The sequence below is a fragment of the Schistocerca serialis genome, chromosome 2 (assembly GCF_023864345.2).
Source record: "Schistocerca serialis cubense isolate TAMUIC-IGC-003099 chromosome 2, iqSchSeri2.2, whole genome shotgun sequence".
Lineage (NCBI taxonomy): Eukaryota > Metazoa > Arthropoda > Insecta > Orthoptera > Acrididae > Schistocerca > Schistocerca serialis.
In genome coordinates, this window is record NC_064639.1 from 55322408 (window position 1) to 55347659 (window position 25252).

The following is a 25252-nucleotide window of genomic DNA, read 5'->3' on the forward strand; positions in this document are numbered from 1 at the left end:
AAGTTACAAAATAAAGCATGTGGCTTTACATACTGAATATATCTGCTGAAATAGTGGTGTGTTCGGATGCCACAGAGGAGTTGTGGTTGTGCCTCCTATACATAAGGGACGTGATGTCATAGGTATAGGATTGTACTGGCATATGTAATAATTGTAAGCAACTCAATATTTATTACCTCGGTTGCAACTTAGCTCTGAAGGAGGCACGTGATCACTGTGGAGTGAGCAGCACAGCTCTACCAACACAGTGTATGATACCATTTGTCAAAGTCTACTGAATGTATCCACTGATACGCCTCACTGTTGATGGATGATGAATTAGGCCGTTACTAATCCCTCACTACCCACCTGCCACACTGGGCTGCCACACTAGGAGCTGAGTACACACCTCTTTACCCTTATCACTGCACATTGCAGATAGTTGGGCAACAGCAGTCGACAGAGAGGCTGGAAGAGAGTTTTGCCCTGAGACACGTCTGACATATATAATTCGCACATCTCCTCCTCCTCTTCCCTCTCACTGTCTATCTACTCCTCCCCTCTCTCAGTTCCTTCCCCACTATCTGTTCAGCCTATGTGGAAGGGGCTGGGAAACCACTGTGTGCCCCTCACTTGTAGGAAGCACTGCACAGCAGCGCGGTAAGGCACAGCATTACCATTCCTCCACAATATGCCCTGTCATGCTGGGCAGTTGTCAGGGGCTACAAAAAGTATGTTTTCCCCTATTATCTCCATGCCTATTGGAGCTAGGAAATTATAAACCCCACATTACTCATGAGGTCTGCTGATTCTGTGCTAAATTTGATCACTATTGATTTCGATCAGCTTTCAATATAAAGTGTGCACCTTCCTCGTCCTGCAACCCCCGTACCTGTACATATTTGAGGAGCACTGTTTCAAATAGTATTACGTTGGCCGATGGAACAAATTGAGTTTGTTGTATTTTCCTATAGTTTCCAAAGTAATTTTCCATTCTGTGAACTCAGATTGTAACAAATAGTATTCACTAAAAGTGTAAATGGCTGTTGGAACTAGTTGTGGTTTCAAATTATACTGAGTTTTCTATAGTGTCTGACTTGTGTCCCAACATTAATACGTTACTTTGCTCAGTTGGTTATAATGACAAACAGCACACTTTACTTTCAAACTTATCAGTTCTATAACGACAGTTATATTTTATTTGTGAATTGTGAGTAAGGGAACAGCTTTTTTGATTATGAAGGAATTGTCGTAGGTGATAATTTGAGAGGAAGCTGAAAGAGGAAAAGAAAATGGACATAACCATCAACTTAAATCTGAGACAAGGCACATAAAAATAAGCTTTAAAAACGAATACTGGGGTCATAATTCTCACTAAAAACATTAATATGTACCCCCAAAATTTTAATAAATGTTGACATCCTATAATTTAATATAGTACTACGCCAACATGCAGATTTATGACTCCCCCTCCCCCTTCTATAGTAGACACTCCAATAAAGATTCGGACATGACCATGTCCACACCACAATGCGAACACACAGGTAATTTCCATTGCTGCAATATACCAGCACATTTCTTACTAAATGTGTATTGAGAATGTGTATTTGGAGTTCTAAACAAAAATGAAGATCTACAAGTTTCATTGATGATTTGTGTTTCTTCACCAAAGAGACATTACCCGAGAGCTGATATCCAGACATTGATGACTGTTAAGTATCACATTTCAGTAAATAGAGATTTATAAACCACGGGTGCTAAATTTTTTGCAAAACTGTTTGGATTTGGGTAGAGTCATCTAAATACAACTGGGTTATGGGTGGTGAAGGATGTAGAGAACGAAGAGTGAGTGACCAGAAGAAAGGGAAGTTTGCAGCAAAAAAAGAGTTTCATCTCAAACCTAGAGGGCAGGGAGAGGCATTATTCTAGGAATGAGAACCAGCAATTGTACCTTTCTTCAGAACTGAGCATCAGAAAGTTGTTCAAAACATATAATGCAAATGTACCAAGTGAATTACAAGTAAAAATGTAGTCCTTTCAGAAAATATTCAACTCAACTCAAAATTTCACTACCTGCCTCAGATACTTAAAGCCACAGTTTTAAAATGTCTCACATATTAGCGACAGCTGCCCAAAATGAAAAATCACAAATTTTGACTAATTTGGGAGCTCAGAGGTTAAGGGCAAAGACATTTCACCAACTTCTGAAGGAGAAACCCCACAATTCAACAACACTATGTTTTGATATGCAGCACATATAGGTTCTTCAACTATCAATAAATAAGGCACATTATTCACATCAAGTAAACTATCACACTCTCTATGTAATAGATACTGATAATAAAAATCCACACTTCTATTGCAGGAAATGTAACCCAGCTGGCAGAATTTCTGTTGGGTTGCTTTAGGTCTCTACTGAGTATTTTAGTTTGAACATTTTTGCAGATAGCTGTGGAGCTCCATGTGGAACATGCTTTGATTTTATTTTTTCCTGGAATAGCTCCTCAGCAGCTTAGGAAAGTAACAGTGTCTTTTTCCAGTAAGATGTGACTTATTTCTTCCTACGACAAGAGTCTTTGGACGGAAATAATTGGCAGCATTCAACCGTATTTATGGCCTACATACAGTTCAACAATTATTTTAGAGAGACTATGCTCTTATCATCAGCTTGTAAAACTTGGCTCATAAAGTCAAAAGAACAACAAAGATGTCAATTCAATCCACCTCTCAACCTGACCCCCTTTGATTTTTTTCAAATTTGGTGCATTCAATGACCCAGATAAGAGATGAAAAAATACCAATTTTCAGATGTGTATTACAATTGTGAAGAAAGTTATAGGACTGGGAAGTTTGAAATTTGTGCTAAATTTACATGTATATGTCAGAACATAAATGACTGTAAATCTGGTTATAATTCAGTTACAGCAATGAAAATGGTGCCATTGCAAAGCTAATGAATAGACCTTTTACATTGATATGCCACACTGCAGCTTACTGAGAATTTTCATACCAAAGGTCATTGACCTTGGCCTTTGATGGATACGAAAATGCACTTCACACAAACACACACTCCCCTGCACCACAAATGAAGTTACTTTTACTAGGTTAATGACTCTCTATCCAAAATAACTTCTTGTGTCCTATCTACATAGAAATTCTCAATTATCCTAAACAATTGTACTTTTTATAATAAGTGGAAGTCAAGAAGTGCTCTATCTACCTGATTGCCTCGATCCGTGGCTTTCAGGACGTTATAAAACAAAAGCATGAATTGGCTTTCACACGACAGATATTTTCGGGAATCAATGCCGGTTAGCACGGAGGAGGTCATTTTCTGAGATACATTACCATGTTTGACCTCGGGATATGTTATAATACGTTTGACCTTAGAATATGTTGTTATACATTTGACCACAGAGTATAGTATATGATTCTACAACAAATGGGGCCAATGATATTGGACAGTAGCTTTGTGTATCACTTCTGTCATCTTTCCTTTTACGCGCGCGTGTGTGTGTGTGTGTGTGTGTGTGTGTGTGTGTGTGTGTGTGTGTGTGTGTGTGTGTGTGTGTCATACACTTTCTTCCACCCACACAACACAGTTTTTGTTTGAGGGTTCTACAGTATACTACAGGCAAAAGAGGGTCCAACTCAGTACTGAACATCATTTATCAAACTGTGAGATGCATGACCCCCAGGGAGAGGCAGATCGGCGTGTGAGGCTAGGCCCTAAAGGCGTGCAAGAGAGGTGCAGTATATTTTTAATTAAAAAAGTAATAATAATAATAATATTAATAATAATAATAATTGGACTGATTTTTTCATAACAACACTGTTACATCAGATGTTGCCAACAAAAATGAAACTGTGGTCATATTTTTAGCACTGTTTGAAACAATCGAGCGCTCCGGGGCAATGTCGGCTGTTGGTGGATCCCCCACTGTTGGTTGCAGTGTGACCGTATACTTAACTATCACGCAAAGTACGAGCTTCGGCACATCTATCTTGATGCCCCATTACAAACTTTCAGACTTTGCGAGGAAGACTCGACTGCAGTATGAAGCGGTTCCTGGTTAGCGACAGGCACGGAGACATTAGCTGCCAGAAGGGAGGGAGATAATAAACACATCAAAAAAAGTTTTGCATCAGCTCAGTTCCCGGAACACCTGAAGATAGATGTTGACAGTGGATATTGTATCACAGACACAATCTCTGTGACTGTTCAGAGATGCCACTACACCTGCCCAAAGATGTAAGCAACCATGCATAAGCGGAGCCTATTCGACGCAGGGGGTCCGACATCTGATCAGTTAACGTCATTCCACCAGGAAAGAGGTACACGGCTCGTGTTGTTTGTAGTTCAACCGTGCCTAGAAGGTCAATACTGTGGTTTGATCGCATCCACATTGTTACTTTGAGTCAGTAAGGGCTTCAACAAGGGAAGTGTGCATGCGTCTTGGAGTGAACCAAGCGATGTTGTTCAAACATGGAGGAGATAAAGACAGATAGGAACTGTCGATGACACGCCTTTCTCAGGTTGCCCAAGGGCTACTACTACAATGGATGACAGCTACCTACGGATTATGGCTCGGAGGAACCCTCATAGTTACACCACCATGTCGAATAATGCTTTTCGTGCAGCCACAGCACGTCATGTTACAACTCAAACTGTGTGCAATAGGCTGCATGATGCGCAACTTCACTCCCGTCGTCCATGGAGAGGTCCATCTTTGCAACCAGGACACCATGCAGTGCGGAACAGATGGGCCCAACAACATGCTGAATGGACTGCTCAGCGAATGCAGCATGGTGGAGGTTCCCTGCTGTTTTGGGGTGGCATTATGTGGGGCCGACGTACACCGCTGGTGGTCATGGAAGGAGCCATAATCACAGTACGATACGTGAACACCATCCTCTGACCGATAGTGCAACCATATCGGCAGCATACTGGCGAGGAATTCGTCTTCATGGACAATAATTCGCACCCCCATCGTGCACATCTTGTGAATTACTTCCTTCAAGATAACGACATTGCTCGACTAGAGTGGCCAGCACGTTCTCCCGACACAAACCCTATCGACATGTGCCTGGGATAGATTGAAAAGGGCTGTTTATGGACAACGTGACCCACCAACCACTCTGAGGCACCTACGCCGAATCGCCATTGAGGAGCAGGACAATCTGGACCAACAGTGCCTTGATGAACTTGTGGATAGTATGCCACGACGAATACAGGCATGCATCAGTGCAAGAAGACGTGCTACTGGGTATTAGAGGTACCAGTGTGTACAGCAATCTGGAACACCACCTATGAAGATCTTGCTGTACGATGGTACAACATACAATGTGTGGTTTTCATGAGCAATAAAAAGGGCAGAAATGATGTTTATGTTGATCTCCATTCCGATTTTCTGTACAGGTTCCAGAACTCTTGGAACTGTGGTGATACAAAAATTTTTTTGACATGTGTACAAAGGTTAAAACAAGAAGGTACGGTGAGGAGTATTTATTGCTAGGCTTCACAGAAACTAGAATTAATGGCGAAGAACATCTACAGTGTGTAATTTGCTTAAAAATTTTAGCTGCGGACAGCACGAAACCTAACAAGTTAAAGAGACATGAAATCAAACATCCTGAATTAATGGGAAAACCAAAAGAAATTTTTGTCAGGAAACTAAATGTTTTACTGCCTACCCACAAGAACTTTGCTAAAATGACAAATGCGACTTCTAAGGCCCTTTTAGCCTCGAATAGGATTTCATATAGGATTGCTGAATTCAAGAAACACTATCAGCTGTAAAAACTAGCAGCAATTGATATAGTGTAGCCAAAGTTCAGCGACTCATTTACTCGACAGCTGAAATGTATTTCTATCCCTAACAACACAGTGCACAGAAGATGACTTTTAGACATTTCTGACAATTTACTCAAGCAGTTAACAATAAACTGTGTAATAACAGTTTTGCACTTGAAGTGGATGAAGTGACTGGTTTTCATAAAGATTGCTTATGTTCATTTTGTTGATGAGTTTAACATTGAAGACGAATTACTTTACTGTGAGCCGAAACCGAAAACAACAACAGCTGAAAGCCTTTTGACAATTTTTTAAAATCAAAATGGGATATTATGTAATAAGTGCACTGGAGTATGCACAGATGGAGCTCACTCAATGTCTGGAGTTCACGGAGGATCGCAACCAAACAAGCTGTAGCTTGTGATGCAGTATGGACTCACTGCACAAACCATTGGGAGGCTCTGGTTGCTGAAGGGAACAGCACACCCCTTGTGAAGTGCTGTGTATCGTTATAGGAACAATTAAGAGTGCTAAAAAGAAAGTTTCAACCGAACAATGAAGTATTCTGTTTGTTAAAGGAGAAAAGTCACTCTTTAGAAGACTGTTTCAGAAACAGAGATTTTCTATTTAAAATAGATTACCTCATTGACATTTTTGAGGAATGAAATATTCTTAATACTAAACACTTCACAGTAATTGGGCAACTGTACTATCTCGGAATGAAAAATGGAAGGTGTTCGTACACTATTTACAGCTGGGGGAAAACCAAATGGGATGTGGCATGCTAGGTATGTTCCCTACCCTAGTGTCACCGTTACGAGGACACAATGGAGACAGAAGCCTGCCTTCATCAACATCTTGCAACACTAAAGGTTCACTTTGAAAAGTATTTCAGTGACAATTTTGATAAATTTAATTCGATTAAAAATCCATTCAAAAATGCTCCTGAACCACCACATCCACATATAGAAGAGCAAAAACAATTTACTGATCTCACTTTGTGTTATTTCATTGAAGAGTAAATTTAATTGAAGTGTCTCTGTGGGAGATACGGATCCGTATTGGCAAGAAATTCCCAATGCTGAGGCAAAATGCAATGAAAACTTTTCAGCTTTGGCAGCTATGAAACCGAACTACCATTTGAAGCTAAAAGCACGCTATTTCTGCTTTTACAGCGTGTCTGGAGAAACTTTCTTCTCAAAAGCAAGCTCATCCATCACACAGAACTTCATAATTTAAATTTTTAATGTTCTTGTTGGAAATGGAAGAGGATGTAGATGAAGATGAAATGGGAGATACAATACTGCTTGAAGAGTTTGACAGAGCACTGAAAGACCTAAGTCGAAATAAGGCCCCGGGAGCAGACAATATTCCGTTAGAACTACTGACAGTCTTGGGAGAGCCAGTCCTAACAAAACTCTACCATCTGGTGAGCAAGATGTACGAGACAGGCAAAATACCCTCAGACTTCAAGAAGAACATAATAATTCCAATCCCAAAGAAAGCAGGTGTTGACAGATGTGAAAGTTACCGAACTATCAGTTTAATAAGTCACAGCTGCAAAATACTAACACAAATTCTTTACAGACGAATGGAAAAACTGGTAGAAGCCGACCTCGGGGAAGATCAGTTTGGATTCCGCAGAAATATTGGAACACGTGAGGCAATACTGACCCTACAACGTATCTTAGAAGAATGATTAAGGAAAGGCAAACCTACATTTCTAGCATTTGTAGATTTAGAGAAAGCTTTTGACAATGTTGACTCGAATACTCTCTTTCCAATTCTGAAGGTGGCAGGGGTAAAATACAGGGAGCGAAAGGCTATTTATAATTTGTACAGAAACCAGATGGCAGTTATAAGAGTTGAGGGACATGAAAGGGAAGCAGTGGTTGGGAAGGGAGTGAGACAGGGTTGTAGCCTATCCCCGATGTTATTCGATCTGTATATTGAGCAAGCAGTGAAGGAAACAAAGGAAAAGTTCGGACTAGGTATTAAAATCCATGGAGAAGAAATAAAAACTTTGAGGTTCGCCAATGACGTTGTTATTCTGTTAGAGACAGCAAAGGACTTGGAAGAGCAGTTGAATGGAATGGACAGTGTCTTGAAAGGATGGTATAAGATGAACATCAACAAAAGCAAAACGAGGACAATGGAATGTAGTCAAATTAAGTCGGGTGATGCTGAGGGAATTAGTTTAGGAAATGAGACACTTAAAGTAGTAAAGGAGTTTTGCTATTTGGGGAGCAAAGTAACTGATGATGGTCGAAGTAGAGAGGATATAAAATGTAGACTGGCAATGGCAAGGAAAGCGTTTCTGAAGAAGAAAAATTTGTTAACATTGAGTATAGATTTAAATGTCAGGAAGTCGTTTCTGAAAGTATTGTATGGAGTGTAGCCATGTATGGAAGTGAAACGTGGACGATAAATAGTGTAGACAAGAAGAGAATGTAAGCTTTGAAAATGTGGTGCTACAGGAAAATGCTGAAGATTAGATGGGTAGATCACATAACTAATGAGGAGGTATTGAATAGAATTGGGGAGAAGAGGAGTTTGTGGCACAACTTGACTAGAAGAAGGTATCGGTTGGTAGGACATGTTCTGAGACATCAAAGGATCACCAATTTAGTATTGGAGGGCAGCGTGGAGGGTAAAAATCGTAGAGGGAGACCAGGAGATGAATACACTAAGCAGATTCAGAAGGATGTAGGCTGCTGTAGGTACTGGGAGATGAAGAAGCTTGCACAGGATAGAGTAGCATGGAGAGCTGCATCAAATCAGTCTCAATACTGAAGACCACAACAACAACAACGTTCTTGTAATTCTCATTTGCCATACTGTAAATACTGTTCATTACGCAGTTTTGAATAAATGAAAATGTGAATAAGATAGATAATTTGTTCCATATTGTCAATTCAACAATTTGTATAGTTTTGGTTTCTGTTGCACAAAATCCTTCTAAACTGAATTTGGTAAAACAAATAACAAGGCAAAGAAAATATTAAAAGAATGAGGATTTTTGTTCATAAAATGGAGGGGGTGGCTGATACTTTTGCTCGTGAAGAGTGGCCCCATTGGAAAAAAGTTTAAAAACCACTGGTGTAGAAATTGATAAGGATTCTATAGGGCCCTGGAGATTTGTCCTATTTTAACAATGTCAGATGTTTCTCAATGCCACTGACAATAACATATATTTCACTCATCTTGGCAGTGGTAAGAGAATTAACTTCGGATTTTTTGCTTTTACTTTGTTACGCTCAATTTTAGTTCCTGTCTTGTCAATAAGTATCTGGATACTAACTATGGTGGCACTGACACTATTATGGAGTAGTTTCTGTTTGTTTAGAAGTTTCTATACAGATTCGTGTACCATGGAGGGCACCTCTCATCATGAACTATTTTTCTAGGTACATGTGTATCCAGTTTCTGATCACTTACTCTTTTTAACTTGACCCACATTTATTATATATGTCCTGTCCAGAGTTTAATGTTTCACGTTTTATGCTGAGCTACAGTGCTACAGTCTCTTTATCTAATATGTTGAACATCCAGGGTGATGAGAAACAATCTGAAAAGCTTGTAAGGGTGTTGCAGGGTAGGTTGAGCTGATAAATAATTGTTCAGAAAAAAAATATTGATACACTGTGCTGTTTCTAAGTTAATCAGAATTGATGTTAGCCAATCACACTGTTGCGCATGCAAATTCAGGTAGCTCACCAGAGATGGTGTCGTCAAACATATGCTTCATTTGGTTTCCTAAAACTGAACAAGAATGTCATACAAAAGCTGGACACAGGACAGTAATAAAGATCGAACCTGAGACGTAGGCTGTGCAGACTCAAGCGCTATCATCTACGCTGTACCAAATTGTATCTGGCGAGTCACTTGAATTTGCGTGGGCACGGGAGGCAGTGGAAGGGTGGAATAATAATAATAATAATATAATAATAATAATAATAATAATAATAATAATAATAATAATAATAATACGGTATCGCTCGATACTATTTCACTTGCACTCTGTACAGTATGTCACAACGTTCTGTTACAGGATTACTTTTTATTTTTTTTATTTTAAATCTGGCTCATATGTAATTCCAGTCACTGTGTAGAATTTTGTACACCAGCTATGCTGTGTCATGCTCATGCAAAATTCTCTTAACTGTCTTCTCTGATGCAGGAAATTGCTAACGACTACACTAAATTATCAAATGACAACTGAACACATATTTTCACTTTCAATCATATGCTTACAGATATTATAACTGCATTTACAATTCAGTCCATTAACGTGACACTAACACATTCTTTCTCTACTAGAACTCAAACAAGAGTAGTTGATGATGATTGGTTTTTGGGGCACTCAACTGTGTGGTCATCAGAAGTACCAGTTTTTTCACAGTCTAATTTTTACACAAAGTCCACTTGAGCCACTGTCACAAATTATGATGATGATGATGAAATAATGAGGACAACACAAACACCCAGTTCCCGGCCAGAGAAAATCCCCAACCCTTCAAACAAGAGTGCTGCCAATCAATATAAAATCTTTCTTACATTACAATCAAAAAACATCATTTGTTTTCCTCCTAAGAGACTCCATAATCCCACTTATCCTGTGCACATCTTCTGGGTCCGCAGACTGCATACCAGATGACCAGCAAGTAGTCAGCATTCTGCTGGCTTCCACGCACTATGGCTACATCTTTCATAGTATGCCCCCTCTGTAGGAACAGATATGGTACACACAGTAGGTCTGTCAATATTTGATCCTACCTACTTTACTTAAACATCATGGATGTTTTTAGCTCATGCAACAATTCTTCATATATTGGAACAGGATGTCCTGTGCTTTTGAGACTGTTTCTGATAATGCTGCAAATAACTTTCTACTTTTTTAGTAGCCACTTTTACTTTTGTATTGTCATGGCCCCCACCAACAAAATTGTAATTATACAAACTGATTATTGTATAATTAAGTTCTCCTCCTATGATTACAGGATTGCTAAAGTTACTAGTGAACTGAAATATTCTCTAAGGTCTTAGGTTACATCTGAAGGAAAATCTGGTGGTCGTAAGAAAAATCTAGTTATAAGTTTAGAATTTCTTGTCTCTTGTGACAAATATACAAGCTCCATTTGCCATTTGCCTATCCTTTCAATATACAGGGTGAGTCACTAACTATTACCACCGAGAATAACTCGAAAAGTATGATAGTAGCTGAAAAGTTTGTGGGACAAATGTTGCATGGGACAACGGGGGCCATAATATGACATTGGTTTTTTTGTTGCTAGGCGGGGTCGTATCAGAGATATGAAGGTCAACTTTGTTTTTTTAAATGGTATGCTGTAGTTTGGCACCGATTTTCTGATAGCAGCTATTGAGATGAATCCAATGATGTGTAGCAGTAAGGTCTTTGAAAGTAAATGAAGGTCACAAAGGTGGCATGAACGTATATTTACAGAAGATGTTCAAAATAATGACCATTGGTATCAATGCACTGTTTCAATCTTCTTATCATGGATTGAGTGGTATTCCTTATCCCTTTTGCTCTTACTGAAGCACATGCTCTGTTAATTCTCTCTCGTATATCGTGCAAATAGTAAATATTCGCCAAATACGGCGTATCCATCTAACGTACCATTGACATGTAAACACCATTCGATGGTTTCGTAATACAACACTAATAGGAAAGGTAAGACTAGTATTGTCGAATCAAGCGAATGTAAATGATGTATTCCTTCGAAGAATAACTCAATATGCTTCTCATTTACAAAGAATGCCCACGAAATTCAGTGAGAGCTAGAGACTTATACACTGAAAGATATCCTCAATATACTCACCCTATACATTGTACACTTAAATGTGTGCGAGATAAATTGAGAACAACTGGATCTTTAATGCATCGGAAACATATCTGGCAAAGGAAAGTTACTAATGAGTAAACAGAAATTGGTACTCTCTCCACTGTAGTCCGAGATCCTTGTGTTAGTTCGTGTCAAATTGCAAGGGAATCTGGCATGAGCCAGAATAGTGTTACTCATTTTCTGCATCCCCATAAATATCATCCTTACCATATCAGTCTCCACTAAGAATTAACTGGTACAGATTGTATGCATTGCATTGAGTTCTGTTGGTGGGCTCAACTTCAGACTCTGAGGGATGACACATTTATTAATTTGATTTTATTTACTGACGAGGCTACATTCACGAAGCACAGAAATGTTAATTTGCGTAACATGCATTATTAGGCAACTGGAAATCCTTGTTGGCTGCAGCAAGTCGCACACCAAAATCTGTGGTCGATGAATGTATGGTGTGGTATTCTAGAGGACAGAATTACAGGCCCCTATTTCATCGAATGAAATCTTAATGTTAGGAAGTATGACACATTCCTGGAAGAAACATTAGGTATGTCATTGGAGAAAATACCTTCGGGAACAAGGAACAGAATGTGGTATCAACACATTGGGCATCCAGCACATTTTTCGCTGATGGCTAGAAATGAACCGCAGAGACAATTCCCAAATTGTTGGACTGGACGTGGAGGAGGTGTGTCGTGGCCGTCTTGTTCGCCAGTCTTGACGCCTCTGAATTTTTTATTGTAGGGATTCGTAAAAGACATTGTTTATAAAGAGGTTCCAACTACGCCTGAAGATATGGGAGACAGAATTGTCAGTGCGTGTCCTTCGATAAGTGCCGAAGTGATTAGCAACACCACTCAATCCACAATAAGAAGATTGTAGCACTGCATTAATACCAATGGCCATCACTTCGAACACCTTCTGTAAATGGATGTTCGTGCCACCTTTGTGACCTTCGTTGACCTTCAAAGACCTTACTGTTACACATCATTGGATTCATTTCGATAATTCCTATCAGAAAATAAATACCAAACTACAGCATCCCATTAAAAAAAAAAAAAAAGAAGCAAAGTTGACCTTCAGATCTCTTAAGGGACCCCACCTAGCAACAAAAGCCAACATCATATTATGGCGACCGTTGTCCCACACAACTTTTGTCCTGAAAACTTTTCAGCTCCTATCATACTTTCGGAGTTATTCTTGGTGGCAATAGTTAGTGACTCACACTATATACTTAAGTTATCCTAAAAATCTCACTGTTCTCAATTTCAGCTTCTAATCAGCTTTCTGTACCTAGTAATACGTGAGCTTCACTCCTTTTTAGGATCAATTCAAACTCTAGCCCTTTGTTGCTAATGCTTTGACAATTAATCAACAGGATTTTAATAGTCTTGTCTGTGGGAGGCATTTCTTTGGAACGTACACTGACACTTTTGAGTATCCTACAGCTATCATTATCTATATCAACCTAAAAATACCTTGTGTGCACCCCACACACAGTCAGCTACACGAGTAGCAGCCTCTCATGTGTAGTGTACACCTGGCCCATTTAGGGGGTCCCCACTATTCTCAACCATTTGGTGTAAGCCTAGGAAGTTGCAGCCTAGCTTGTCACAGAAGCTCTGGTTCAAGGCTTCCTCTTGACTCAGAAGCAGATGGCCACAATCAGTTTTGGAGACAATGCTGCAAATTATAAGCTTCATTGAAACTTCACAAGCAACACTGTCTTCTTACTCTTCTCTTCCTTTCACTGAAATTATTCGGGTACTATCTAGGAAACCAGATGACCGACACCATTTGTTGCAACGTGCACCACAACCTGCAGCAAGTTGCAGCATGATCTAATGATGGCTGCCAGATCTACCTCTTCAATTTGTTGAATGACGCCCCTGATCACACACACTGAGTGCACCTGGTTTTCCATACTACCATTTAAAACTATTTTTCTAAGAGATTCCATTATCTGCCATAAGTCAGAGCTGCTGAGAACAATAGACTACTACCTGTTTGCATTTGCCTCCTTTAGACAACGGATACAATATATTTCCCAACCAGTGAAGTGAGTCTAATTGGTTCACTTTTAGTTCCAGAGGAAGGCAGCACCTCCAACTTGTCAGTCAGGGGATAAGGGTAACACTTGCATTCTATTTGGTCCGTCCAACCTAAACCTATCAGTTACATGACATTCCCATTCGAGTGACAAAGTAGTGACAGATCCTGTACTTCCCGTAGAGGAGGCAATACCCACAGGAGTATAGTACTTGGAGATACGAAGTACCTCTCGTAAGGACTCTCGCTAACCCTCGCAACACACCCATCGGTTGTAGCTTTGGATCAATTAACTATACTGTAGGTGATTAGCAGCTGTTTACGAACATCGACTAACTCGTCCCGTACCCAAGAGCAGCATTCACAGTGTGGATGCATTGTGGTTGATGCAAATTTTATAAACCAACACACAAATAACTTAAAGTTTTCTGATTCTCTTTCAATTTCCCAGTCTGACAAGCTACAAGTATTACCAGCTGACCTAACAACTGAAGCAATTAACTGGAAAAACTCTATTACAGCAACATAAAAAGTTGAGATAAATTTATTGGTACACTGAAACATTTTTGAGGATAAAGTCACTAATCAACTCAGAAATTTTGTTTATTTTATTTATGATTATGATTTATGAGAAATACTGACAATGTGTGTTCTTGTTTAAAGAGGAAACTAAATGCAGCACAATATGTTAGGTTTAATATATACTACAGTAACTGGATTTCATGAACACCGATTTACTACGAAGTATGTTGTATACATCACACACAACCTTAGAAAGCAGCGAAAAATATATGTTTACTTGCTTTTTACTCATGGCTCTGTACGCATGTGTCATGTATATTGCAAGTGTCACACCCCTCCTCACTATGTCCATTTCCTCCTGACCCCCTCCCCACCCTGTTCCTAGCTCACACACACACACACACACACACACACACACACACACACACACACACACAAATCTGTTATATAGGGTGACAATTACTGAAGTATATGGAAAAAGATAAATTAGTTACAAACTATGGTGTGGACACACTTTATTCAATATGTAAATGTCACTACAGATATTCTGATTTAAGTTATGACATGTTCCACATGCCTGCCACCATTGGCGATGATGTGGCACAGATGAATGGCAAAATTCTGCATGACCCGCTGAAGTGTCTGAACATGGATGCTGTCGGTGACCTCCTGAATGGCTGTTTTCAATTCAGCAATAGTTGTGGGGTTATTGCTGTAAACCTCAAAAAGAAATTGCACATGCTCAGAGACGGAGAATACAGCAGCAAATCAAGGCCCGTGCCAGTGGCCTGTGGATACCACAGAGTGAGAATGCAGCCCACAACGTGCTCCTCCAGGACATCAAACACACTCTTACTTCAACAGGGTTGAGCTCTGTCTTGCACGAACTACATCTAGTCGAAATCAGGATCACTTTCGACAATGGGGATGAAATCATCTTCCAAAACCTTCGAGTACCATTCGGAGTCACCGTCTCGTAGAGGAATATCACACAGTTATTCCGTGACAGGACACTGCACACCACACAGTCACCCAATGAGGGCGAAGAGACGTCTCGATAGCAAAATACAGATTCTATGTCCCCCCCCCCCCCCCCCCCCCCAACGCGACAATTTTGCTTATTGATGAGCCCATCCAAATGAAAGTGAGCTTTGTTGCTAAACTGAACCGTACTGCACATACTAATTTCCATCGTGCCCAGTGGCCAACCGTGCAGTTCGAGCATCCTAAGGCAAACCGCTCAGAAGTTCAGACAATTTTATTTCACATACTGAACATAAACACTCGCAAGTGTTAAAAAACTCTCAAAAATACTGTCACTGAAAGTTTTCGAAATGAACAAAGTAAGTTAACACTTGGCAGTACGATCTAAATATGAAGCACTCACAAATTTTTGAAAATACACAATACGAGAGACCATGTGAAAATGACACAAACAGTAGGTCAGACCTATTTGGCACAAGCAATCTCACACAAAGGAAAATTCAGAAGTAACCTATATACGTAAATAAATGTGTGAAATGAACAAATATTGTTACTTAGTAGAATTTGTGATACCTTTTACCCTAACATGCCAATGATGAACAACACAGTGTTTATCACAGTCAAAATCACAAAAATTGTGGAGTGCCAACAAAGCATGTCATTGCAATTCATGCCATTTTAATTGAAGATTTTAATTCCCAGGTGATAGAAATAATTTTTCATTTTCATTCAATTACCTCACACAATACCACAAAATTTAGAGCATTTAAAATAATATAGAATAATACACACTTACCTACAACAGATTCAACAGTATCAGCTGCTGGATAAAATGGAGTAGCCAGTGGGGACACTGATGGCAGTGGTATAGAATTGCTAATGCTATAATTCAAATAAATATTTTGTTTCCTATTTGCCTTTTCCATTGGTGTAAGGAGGGGATCCCGCTCTATTGCTATTAGTTTGTTTTGCATTGCACTCTGTAACAAAGAGAGAAAAAATTAGTGTTTCAATAATTCATTAAGGGTGTGATATAGTGGACTTTTCAGCCAGAACAGGAATAATACATACTGCCTCAGAAGGAAACTTCACAAATAAATGAAAATAAATTCTGGATTCTGATGACAAGTACGTTTAGTGCTTTAGAAAATTATAAGGTACTGAATGAAAATTGCAGATTCCTCTCCCATCTCCTCAGATAATATTTATGAAGAAAATAACAACCCATTTACAATCACTTTAAGGAAAATTATTAGACAATATTTTGATGATTTAAACAATAATATCTCTATTCATTTACTCACGAGTCTGTAGCTCAGCACATTAAATATTTTTGAACTGTTTGTGAGAAAAGCAACCAAGAAAATTTTGAAAAGCAGTGCTAATTCTTGAGTTCCCCCTCCCCACTTTTGTAAAGTTACCAACACATTATCTCACTGCTTTTTTCTTTGAGATAAACACAATGCAGAACTCCCACAGACTGCTTAGTGACAATTCTGTGATATATGCTGCCTTCAGTGTCAGGACGACAGCCACTTCACGAGGTCTCGAAATGATGCCCGTGGGCATTATCATTCACTTATTGGGAGACAAATCAAATCAGATGGACCCAAATTTGAATTTAAAAGAGGGATATGGTAATATCGAGAATTACGAATCCTAAAGAATTCATTTTCTTTAAATCCTCTGTGAAGGCATTCTGGGTGTGACAATCCTTTGCAGGTTTTGCTTTAGCAACTTAGTTATTTCAAAATTGTTACACCGTCATACCAATCTGCTGTCAATGTCCTACCTCATTAAAGTTCGATTGGCGATACACACATTTGCAACTAGATGCAATCCTCTTCCGTTGGCACACCTCGCTCTATTTACACGTACCGGATTGACACAATCGAGAAAGTACAAATGTGAAGTTTCTAAGTAAATTCGTCAGAAGTTTCCGGGCAAAGTTTCCTCGTAAGTGTTGCATCACTATCCAGTCTTTCAGCAAAAGCAACAAGTAGTAGTGAGAAAGCTGCCTCAAAGTATCGCATTAGCAGCCACAGGCCGAAGGCCGCGGTGCGGCAACAAGCGGATCAGAAAAATGTACACGTAAGACGGTTGCGACTTGAGGCTAACCGCACTCGGCGGAAAACTGCACTGCGTGACGGTAATGACCGCAGCAGGCGGGTCGACGTATCTAAACCGGGGCAAGTCCACCGTTACGGGTGACACAATTGGGTGCCAGGTTTCAGTGAAACAACTGTGTCTCAGAGCAATATAAATATGGCCAAGTTTTGAGGCAGAAGCACTTCTCGTCACCGGAGTCCGACAGCACCACCACGGACGAAGAAGCGTGCCGGATCACGTAAGAACGGGAAACCGTCATCGGGCGCCTCGGGTTCAAGACTGGGCTGCACCTGCCACCACTTGCACTAAGTTCCTCACAGGGCTCAGTGCTGTGGCACCACCGGCCTGCCGTTCATACCTACTGCTGCCTACAATGAGTTTCCCCCTGGAACTTAGTACCACAACACCAGCTGCCGTCTGGCTCCTGCCGGGGAGGAGTGGGCCGAATTCCAGTGTAGGTAGCCTTCCTTCACTACTGCAGAAGACACCACTCATCAGAGCAGTACCGGCAGGGGCTCTCCTAGTGTTCAGTGACAAGACAGGCAGCAACAACAACTATGTCCGTCTGTGGATGAGGATGGTGACACGACTACTGCAGCAGTGCAGTTCTGTTGACACATGGTGGGGTGAGTGCAGTCTTTTGTTTTGGTTTTGTTCAACTCCAAGTTCGCTGTGTGACAGGTGAACGCAGATGATATTTGGAGGTGTAAATATAGCTCAGTTTTCACCTGATCAATATGGGCAATACAGATGTCACTACAGAGAGGTGTGCCTCACTGTCTAGTAGTATAAGTTGTTAACCATTACTAGTAGTTCAGGAAGTGAAGCTAAGCACGGTTGTTGTTTTGAAGAATAGCAGTGATTACGAGCAACCACTCGTGCGAAAGTAGTTAAGTGACAGCACGAAGTAATACAATACCGTTACAGTTAAGCGTGCTCATAATTTGATTTTACTCTTTGCAGAGAAAGGAATACAGCTCAACATTTAAGCACGTAAGATAGTGGGAAGTCTTAGTAGCGTGGTATGCTTAAGAGGTTTTTTTTTCTCCCTTTTACGACTGTGTGATCGAGAGGAGGCAACTGTTTCGGGGTCAACGGAAGGTAACCGTGTCTGGGTCGATACCACAAGGAGCTCTGGGGTGTTTAAATTTTAAGAGGCAAAGTAGAAAAGTTGTAAGCAGAAAAGGTTGAGCAGGATAAGAGATTAGATGGATCAGACACCGACATGAAGAAAATTGCTAATAACAAAACTCCACAGTAAAAGGAGTAATTGCAGAGAGAGCAGGAGTGCTGGATAATGGAAAACTGGCCTTGGGATGCCAGAAATACATTGATTAGGCAAAGAATGAAAAAAAAAAAAAAAAAAAAAAAAAAAAAAAAAAAAAAAAAAAAAAAGGCAGAGAGGAGGGAGAAGAAAGAAAATGAAACAAAGAGCAGCAGGCTTGTGGATAGTTTACTTGTTCCTGTGGGACAGCCGACTACCGTTAATGTAATTGAACCTGTCAGTCCAGTGAAGAGAACGAAAGAGTGTGGTCTCAGTTGCCTCAGACTGCAGTCGTGTGTGTGAGTTGCGTTTGCATTTGTGTGTGTGTGTGTGTGTGTGTGTGTGTGGGCGGGCGGGCGGGCACGCGCGCTCGCTTTCTCGCACGTATGTATGTCTATTGTTGACAAAGGCCATTGGCCGAAAGCTTTAAGTTCGAAAACCCTTTCATTGTGCCTATCTGCCACTCAGCATCTCTGCTATATGGTGAGTGGCAACTTTCCTTCCCATAATATTGTTACATTCCATCACAGATTTTCCATTGTTTGATAAGGATAGTTTATTGAGACAAGAAGAGTGTCAGTTTGTAAGTCCGGGATGGAGAGTTAAAATTTTTTTTGTGCACGTGCGAGGCAAGGGGCCTAACAGTGAAATACGTTTCGTAGTATTTGTGCTAATGAGCACGACAAGAGACCCTCGAGAGGTCATGTGAGATTAAGCAATACGAGCAAGAGATGATAAATAGTTAATGGAATGTTTAAAGATTAATATAGTAATTGCACAGTAGTTAAGGATAGCTGATTTAGTAGTACGTACTTGTTTTACAGATTAAGGGTGACAGTAATTTCAGTAGAGAAGCAGGTCGAAGCAAGACTTCAGGGGTCAGGTTTCTCCATGGGGGGAGGGGGTAGTGTAGTGTCACTAACCAGTCTTCGAGCAAAAGTAACGAGAAGCCGTGAGAAAGCCACCACCAAGTATCGCATTAACAGCTGCAGGCTGATAGCTGCAGTGTGGTGACGTGGGTCAGAGTAACACACACTTGAAGGGACTGCAAGACACGGCTAGCAGTACTCGGCAGAAAACTGCACCGCACTGCACAGTAGTAACGACCGTTGCAGGAGGCAGGAGGGTTGACGTCACCGCACTGAGGGAAGTCTCTGGTAACAGATGATGTAACTAGGTGCCAGGTTCTAGTGCAACAACTGCACCTCAGAGCGATACGAATAAGGCCGAATTTTCAGGCAGGAGCACTTCTCGTCGGCGGAGTCCGGCAGCACCACCACCCACCAGGGGCATGCCGGACGGTGAGAAAACTGGGCTCGCCAGCAGTAGCCGTGGGTTCGGAACTGGGCTGTGCCTGCCACCTAAGTTCCTCACGGGACTCGGCGCCACGGGACTGCCCACCTGCCACCCACACCTGCTACCACTTCCACTGAGTTCCCTCCCAGGGAATCCGTGCCACAGCATCAGTGCCATTTGATTCCTGCCAGGGAGCAGCGGATCGAATCCCACGTACACTCTGGCACAGTGGCCACGAGCAGAGCCGAGGAGCCATTCGAGAGCGGGCCCCGAGAGAGCAGCAGCGCACCGCCTATGTCGCGACCGTGGCCTACGTAGGCTATAGACTGTCCGGTCGTATCTCAATGAGGAGCTAGAAACTTGACTCTGTTTTCAAATGTAGAGAGACATGTAGAGGAACTATGGGCCTGTTTTAAAAAATATGTAATCATAATAACAGGAGGGACGCTCTGTGGCATAGAGCCACTGTAAATAAACTTTTAAAGAAACAGACTACTGCATTATAGGTGTCAAACAAAGCATACCGCTATAGATAGAGAGATGCTGAATGAAATGCATTTGCTATCAGGAGAGCAACATCTGAGCCTTCAGAGACCACCGTAGCAGAATACTGTCAAATGATTTTTCACAAAACCCATAGAAATTTTCGTCATACGTAAAGGCTGTTAGTGGCACCAAAGTTAGTGTCCAGTCCCTAGCGAATGGGAGAGAAACTGAAACTACGGGTAGCATAGGCAAAAGCTGAAACGTTTAACTCTGTTTTCAAATGTTCCTTTACAAAGGAAAACCCAGGAGGATTGCCCTGACTGACTCCTCGTACCAAAGGAAAGATGAAAAAAATCAGTGTTAGTGTCAGTGGTTGTAACATTACAAGTCAAGACAGCTGTAACGGAACTTGAATAGTGTAAAGTTATCGTTAAAAACGCACGCCGCGTGATTTGTTACGATTTGGTCGGTCATAATAGTAGTAACATGCTTTCGAATACAATTAAAATATAACGGCGATACCTGTTTAGCATTATTGGAAATAATATGTAATAAATTAATGAGTAAGGTAGCCGATCCTATAAGAAGAGGTAGAATTGGGCATATTAAGGTGTTTTGCTTTATATCGAGTAAGCCGATGATACGGCGTCTTTTTTTTTTCCGTTTACTCTTAGAAGAAAAAAAAGAAAACCAGTAACGAAGTGCTAATTGTGCGTTGTGAAAAATATAGGGGCGAATTTTAAATAGCTACAGTGTATAATCAGACTAACAAATGGACATTCAGTTACGCGAAATAGCGGACAGCGAAGTGTGGTCATTAAATTGAGTACACCTACAGGGCGGTCAATTCCGGGATGAGTCTATTCGCATCTCACGAGGGACGCGGTATTGAGACCGGTTTCTTTTTTAATTATATCACGGAGAGCGGGCTTCGATTTATAAAAAGAAGAAAAGCTGTATCATTATCACTGACTGTTGGTGTTAAGCAACCAAAACTGTTCATCAAAGGGTTTCGGTGAATGAGTGGTGAATGCGAAATGAAACTGTGTACGAAGTTATGTTAAATAAAGCAGAAGAGACAAGACAGTTTGGTCGTATCTGTTATTATTCCATAAACCGCAACATTTATTCTCGTTGTACGAAGCCTTTATAGACGATCGTTATGACAATTTGCTTTGAAGGGAACTCGTTACGAGTTACGTTTTGGGGACCTGGTCAACAGGGGATAGTTCGTAGATCTTAACTACTGCAGCTATTCTGGAATCAGGTGCTACCATGACCATTGTGTGTTGTCAATGGCTTAAGGTCATCATATCTCATGCTCTAAGATCGACGCGCCTTTCCTCTTAGTGTAACGGTGTCTCACGGTAACCACGACAACGCCGACGGCGAAGGAAGATACGGTAGAAGTGGCGCCACAACGTGCGGCTCGATCGAGGAGGATTGCTGCATCGAGTCGAGTGTCATCCGGATTCACGAACCCTAGAGTTGGAAAATATTGTAGCAGCCAGTGAGTCTGTCCAATGAAAGAGGTATTCTTCAATAATCGCTAAAAGTGAGCGATACTACCAGGTATGATTAAAATAACTGTATAATTATAAAAAAAAAAAGGAAGTTGACACTTGTGATTTCGGTAGATAAATATATATAAATACATAGTGAAAATAAGTGTATGTCTTGGTAGTGAATAATCATGTCAAAACGAACGAAAAGAATACATGATAATGTGCAGTTGAGTAGAGTAATGAGTAGAGAGAGAGAGAGAGGAAAGTGAAGAGGATAGGGATGATGCATCCCATGAGCTCAATGTGGGACAGGAGACATGTACAGATAATAATACAGTTATTGATTTAGAGCCGTTAGGAGATTCAAATACAATGATAAGTAAGGTAAGCAGTGTGGGAGAACATAAAGATCTTGAGGTTTCGGAAGTAGATCAGCAAGTTGATCCACAAAATGGAAATATTAAAGTAAAAAAATGTTTGATATGCTGGTATCAATAAATACTCAAATGGGTGTAATGAATGGAAGACTTGGTTCACTAGAAAAAGATAATAAGCAATTAAAAGAGGGCAATCAAAAGTCAAATGAAAAATTTGAGGACAAATTTGGTTCATTAGAAGTTAAAATGGATTCTTTGGAAAGCAAACTCAACACCTTTGATTATAAACTGGAAAATACTAAGAAAGAATTAAAGGCGGACTGGGAGACTCAATTAAATGCGAAATTTGGAGAACTAGATGTAGAGTTTTCTAACACCTTAGAAAGGCAATATAATAATTTAATGGGAAAACTTCATGACGTAGAAAAGAAATATGAGGTAGTTTCGAAGAGTTATGATGGCCTGTCCAATAGGGTGGTTAAGTGCGAAAGCAGCTGTTTCAATGCTAGCGCACAGATAGAAGAGCTTTAGAAACAAATAGTCGAGTTTGAGTCTGATGCTCGTAAGGGGATTGACAAGTATTTTGTAGATCAAACTAAAAGACTTGACGAAGATCTAACTGAATGGATAGAAATAAAAGGAAATGAAATTGTAGACAAGGTTGAGACTACTATTGGATCCCAGCCAAATGAAAATATCAATGAGCACCTAAGTAGAAATGATGAATTAATTAAGCTCTTCACTAGCGAAATTCAGAAAATAAAAGAGAAAATAGTTGATGAGTTACCTAAATGGCAAAAGGAAACCAATCATAAATTGGCGGAGTTAGAACGAAAGTCATCACACAATTTGTTGACCGTGGACGTACGTTCGGAGAATAGGTCGAAAAACAACCGAACATGTGATAATACGAAGTACAATTGTGGTGAAAATTTGCATTGGGAAGTTGATGATTCGGTTGGTAAAGATGATGATTCTTTTGGTCAGCGAGGATATTTGTCTTCTTTAAAGGTGGAGAACAGCATTTTTAAAAGTAGACAATCCCCAACATTCTCCACTGAAAAGAACAACCTGCATCTGAAAATCTTTATCAATAATTGCAAAAGAGTATTTCCGCGTAGCTGGTCAGAACATGACCGACTTCAATTTATAGTATCCAAAATTACCGGAGAAGCCGCATTATGGGCCGCCGAAGTGAGTGAAAGTTGCCATACTTGCGCTGAGTTTGAACAACTTTTTTTGGCTAAATACTGGTCGTCGAGTAAACAAGAGAAATTAAGAAAAGAGGTTTACCAACCTGAGTATTTTAACAGTAAAAGGAGTACTTTAAGGCAATATTTTGAGAAGTACATAAATAAGACACGTTATTGGAGTGATCCAATTTCTCACAAGGAAGTGATCAGAATTTTGAAGGGAAGGTTGCCCATAAATATACGTGAAAAGTAAATAAATGTTCCTGACCACGATGTAGAACAATTCTTGTCGGTGATTGACTCTATAGATATGATTATGGAAGACGAAAGACAAATGAGTAGTAATCAAATGTCGACTCACACTCTTAGTAATACGAATAATTATAATAATACTTTAATGTATGATAATAATAATAATAATACCGAAAACCAGGTCAAACCCACATCACAGGAGCGTGGACAATCTTCATCCTATTGTTGCAATAAAAACAATGATTATAATAAATATAGAAGAGATACTTACTGTGCTAGAGGTAAACCTCGATATGGTGACGCGAATGTGCATAGTAGTGATATTAATAAGAGTAACAGGTAACCAAGTGATGAACCCAATTGCATTCGACCTTGGGAAGATAATTCGAAGCATAATGTTCATCGGCAGGATGGAACAAATGCCTCGAGTCCTCATCCAGCACAAGGAGTTATACCAGTGGGCGAAGGAGCCTCCAATGTGCGACGGGGTGAATACCATAACTCGGATCATACTGTACGGATTGTGGAAGTTCATGAACCCCCATCGATGACTCAACGAGATAGATTAAACTAATACCAGTCACCAAATGCCTTCCTAGGATGACTGGAAAGGAGAAGGAAGGCAGGCGTCAATTTGAAGTGAGAGTATTAAGGTACAATAATGATCAGGATATAAGGAATGAGTTAACTGAAGAAAAACCTGAAGTTTCTAATAAATGCAGACAAATTTTACAGGCAATAATTCCAACAAGTATAAATAATGTTGATGTTGAAATATTAATTGACACTGGAGCAACTATTAGTGTCATGACGTTGGACTGTTTAAAACAGATAAACCGAGGGGTAAAAATGCCCACTTTTCCTATCACAGGATGTACCGTGTCTGGCGCGTTCAGCGCAAAAATGCAAAAAGTTGTGAAACAGGTACGTGTCGACGTTACAATACAGGGGGCTCAAATAGAAAGTACATTCCTGGTTGTTCCTAAAATGACAGTACCATGTATCTGGGGTTTGGATTTTTTATGTGAGACCGGTGCAATCATTAATTTAGAGAAAGGTGAATGTATATTTAATTCCAATGGTAATGTTTTGACAACCACCCTGAGAAAGGGCCGAGTAATTCCAAATCAATTGTGTATGAATCTAATGGTAAAATATGTCAGTATTGATGATGAAAATGTGTATGATATATGCCTTATTGAATGTTCTGAAGAAATGATGGATAAAATGTCATTGCAGGAAAAGGGGTTAGAATCAGAATATTTATCTGTTATCCAAAGGGATGAACTGTACTACTTGTTGGAAGCATATCAGTCAATTTTTAGTAAACGTCCGGGTATAATAAAAGACTTTGAATGCCATATAAAGACGTATGCACATAAACCCTTTTGTCGTACTTCCTATTTTATCCCATGGACAAAGAAAGAAGTAGTCAGAAAGGAAATCAATAAAATGTTAGAATGGGGTATTATTGAGCCCTCAGATTCTGAATATTGTAACCCTCTTGTGGCGGTAATTAAACCCAATGGTGACATCAGATTGGTGTTGGATGCCAGAGAGATCAATAAGATCATTATA

General features: G+C 40.1%; 1 protein-coding gene across 1 annotated transcript in view; it reads right to left on the reverse strand.

Moving 5' to 3' along the window:
- LOC126456756 (putative E3 ubiquitin-protein ligase UNKL) overlaps positions 1 to 25252 on the reverse strand; it is a 264897-nt gene that overhangs the window by 71859 nt on the left and 167786 nt on the right. The window contains exon 9 of the mRNA XM_050092503.1: positions 15989 to 16172. Coding sequence (XP_049948460.1) covers positions 15989 to 16172 — 184 coding nt within the window. The remainder of the gene's footprint in view (positions 1 to 15988; positions 16173 to 25252) is intronic.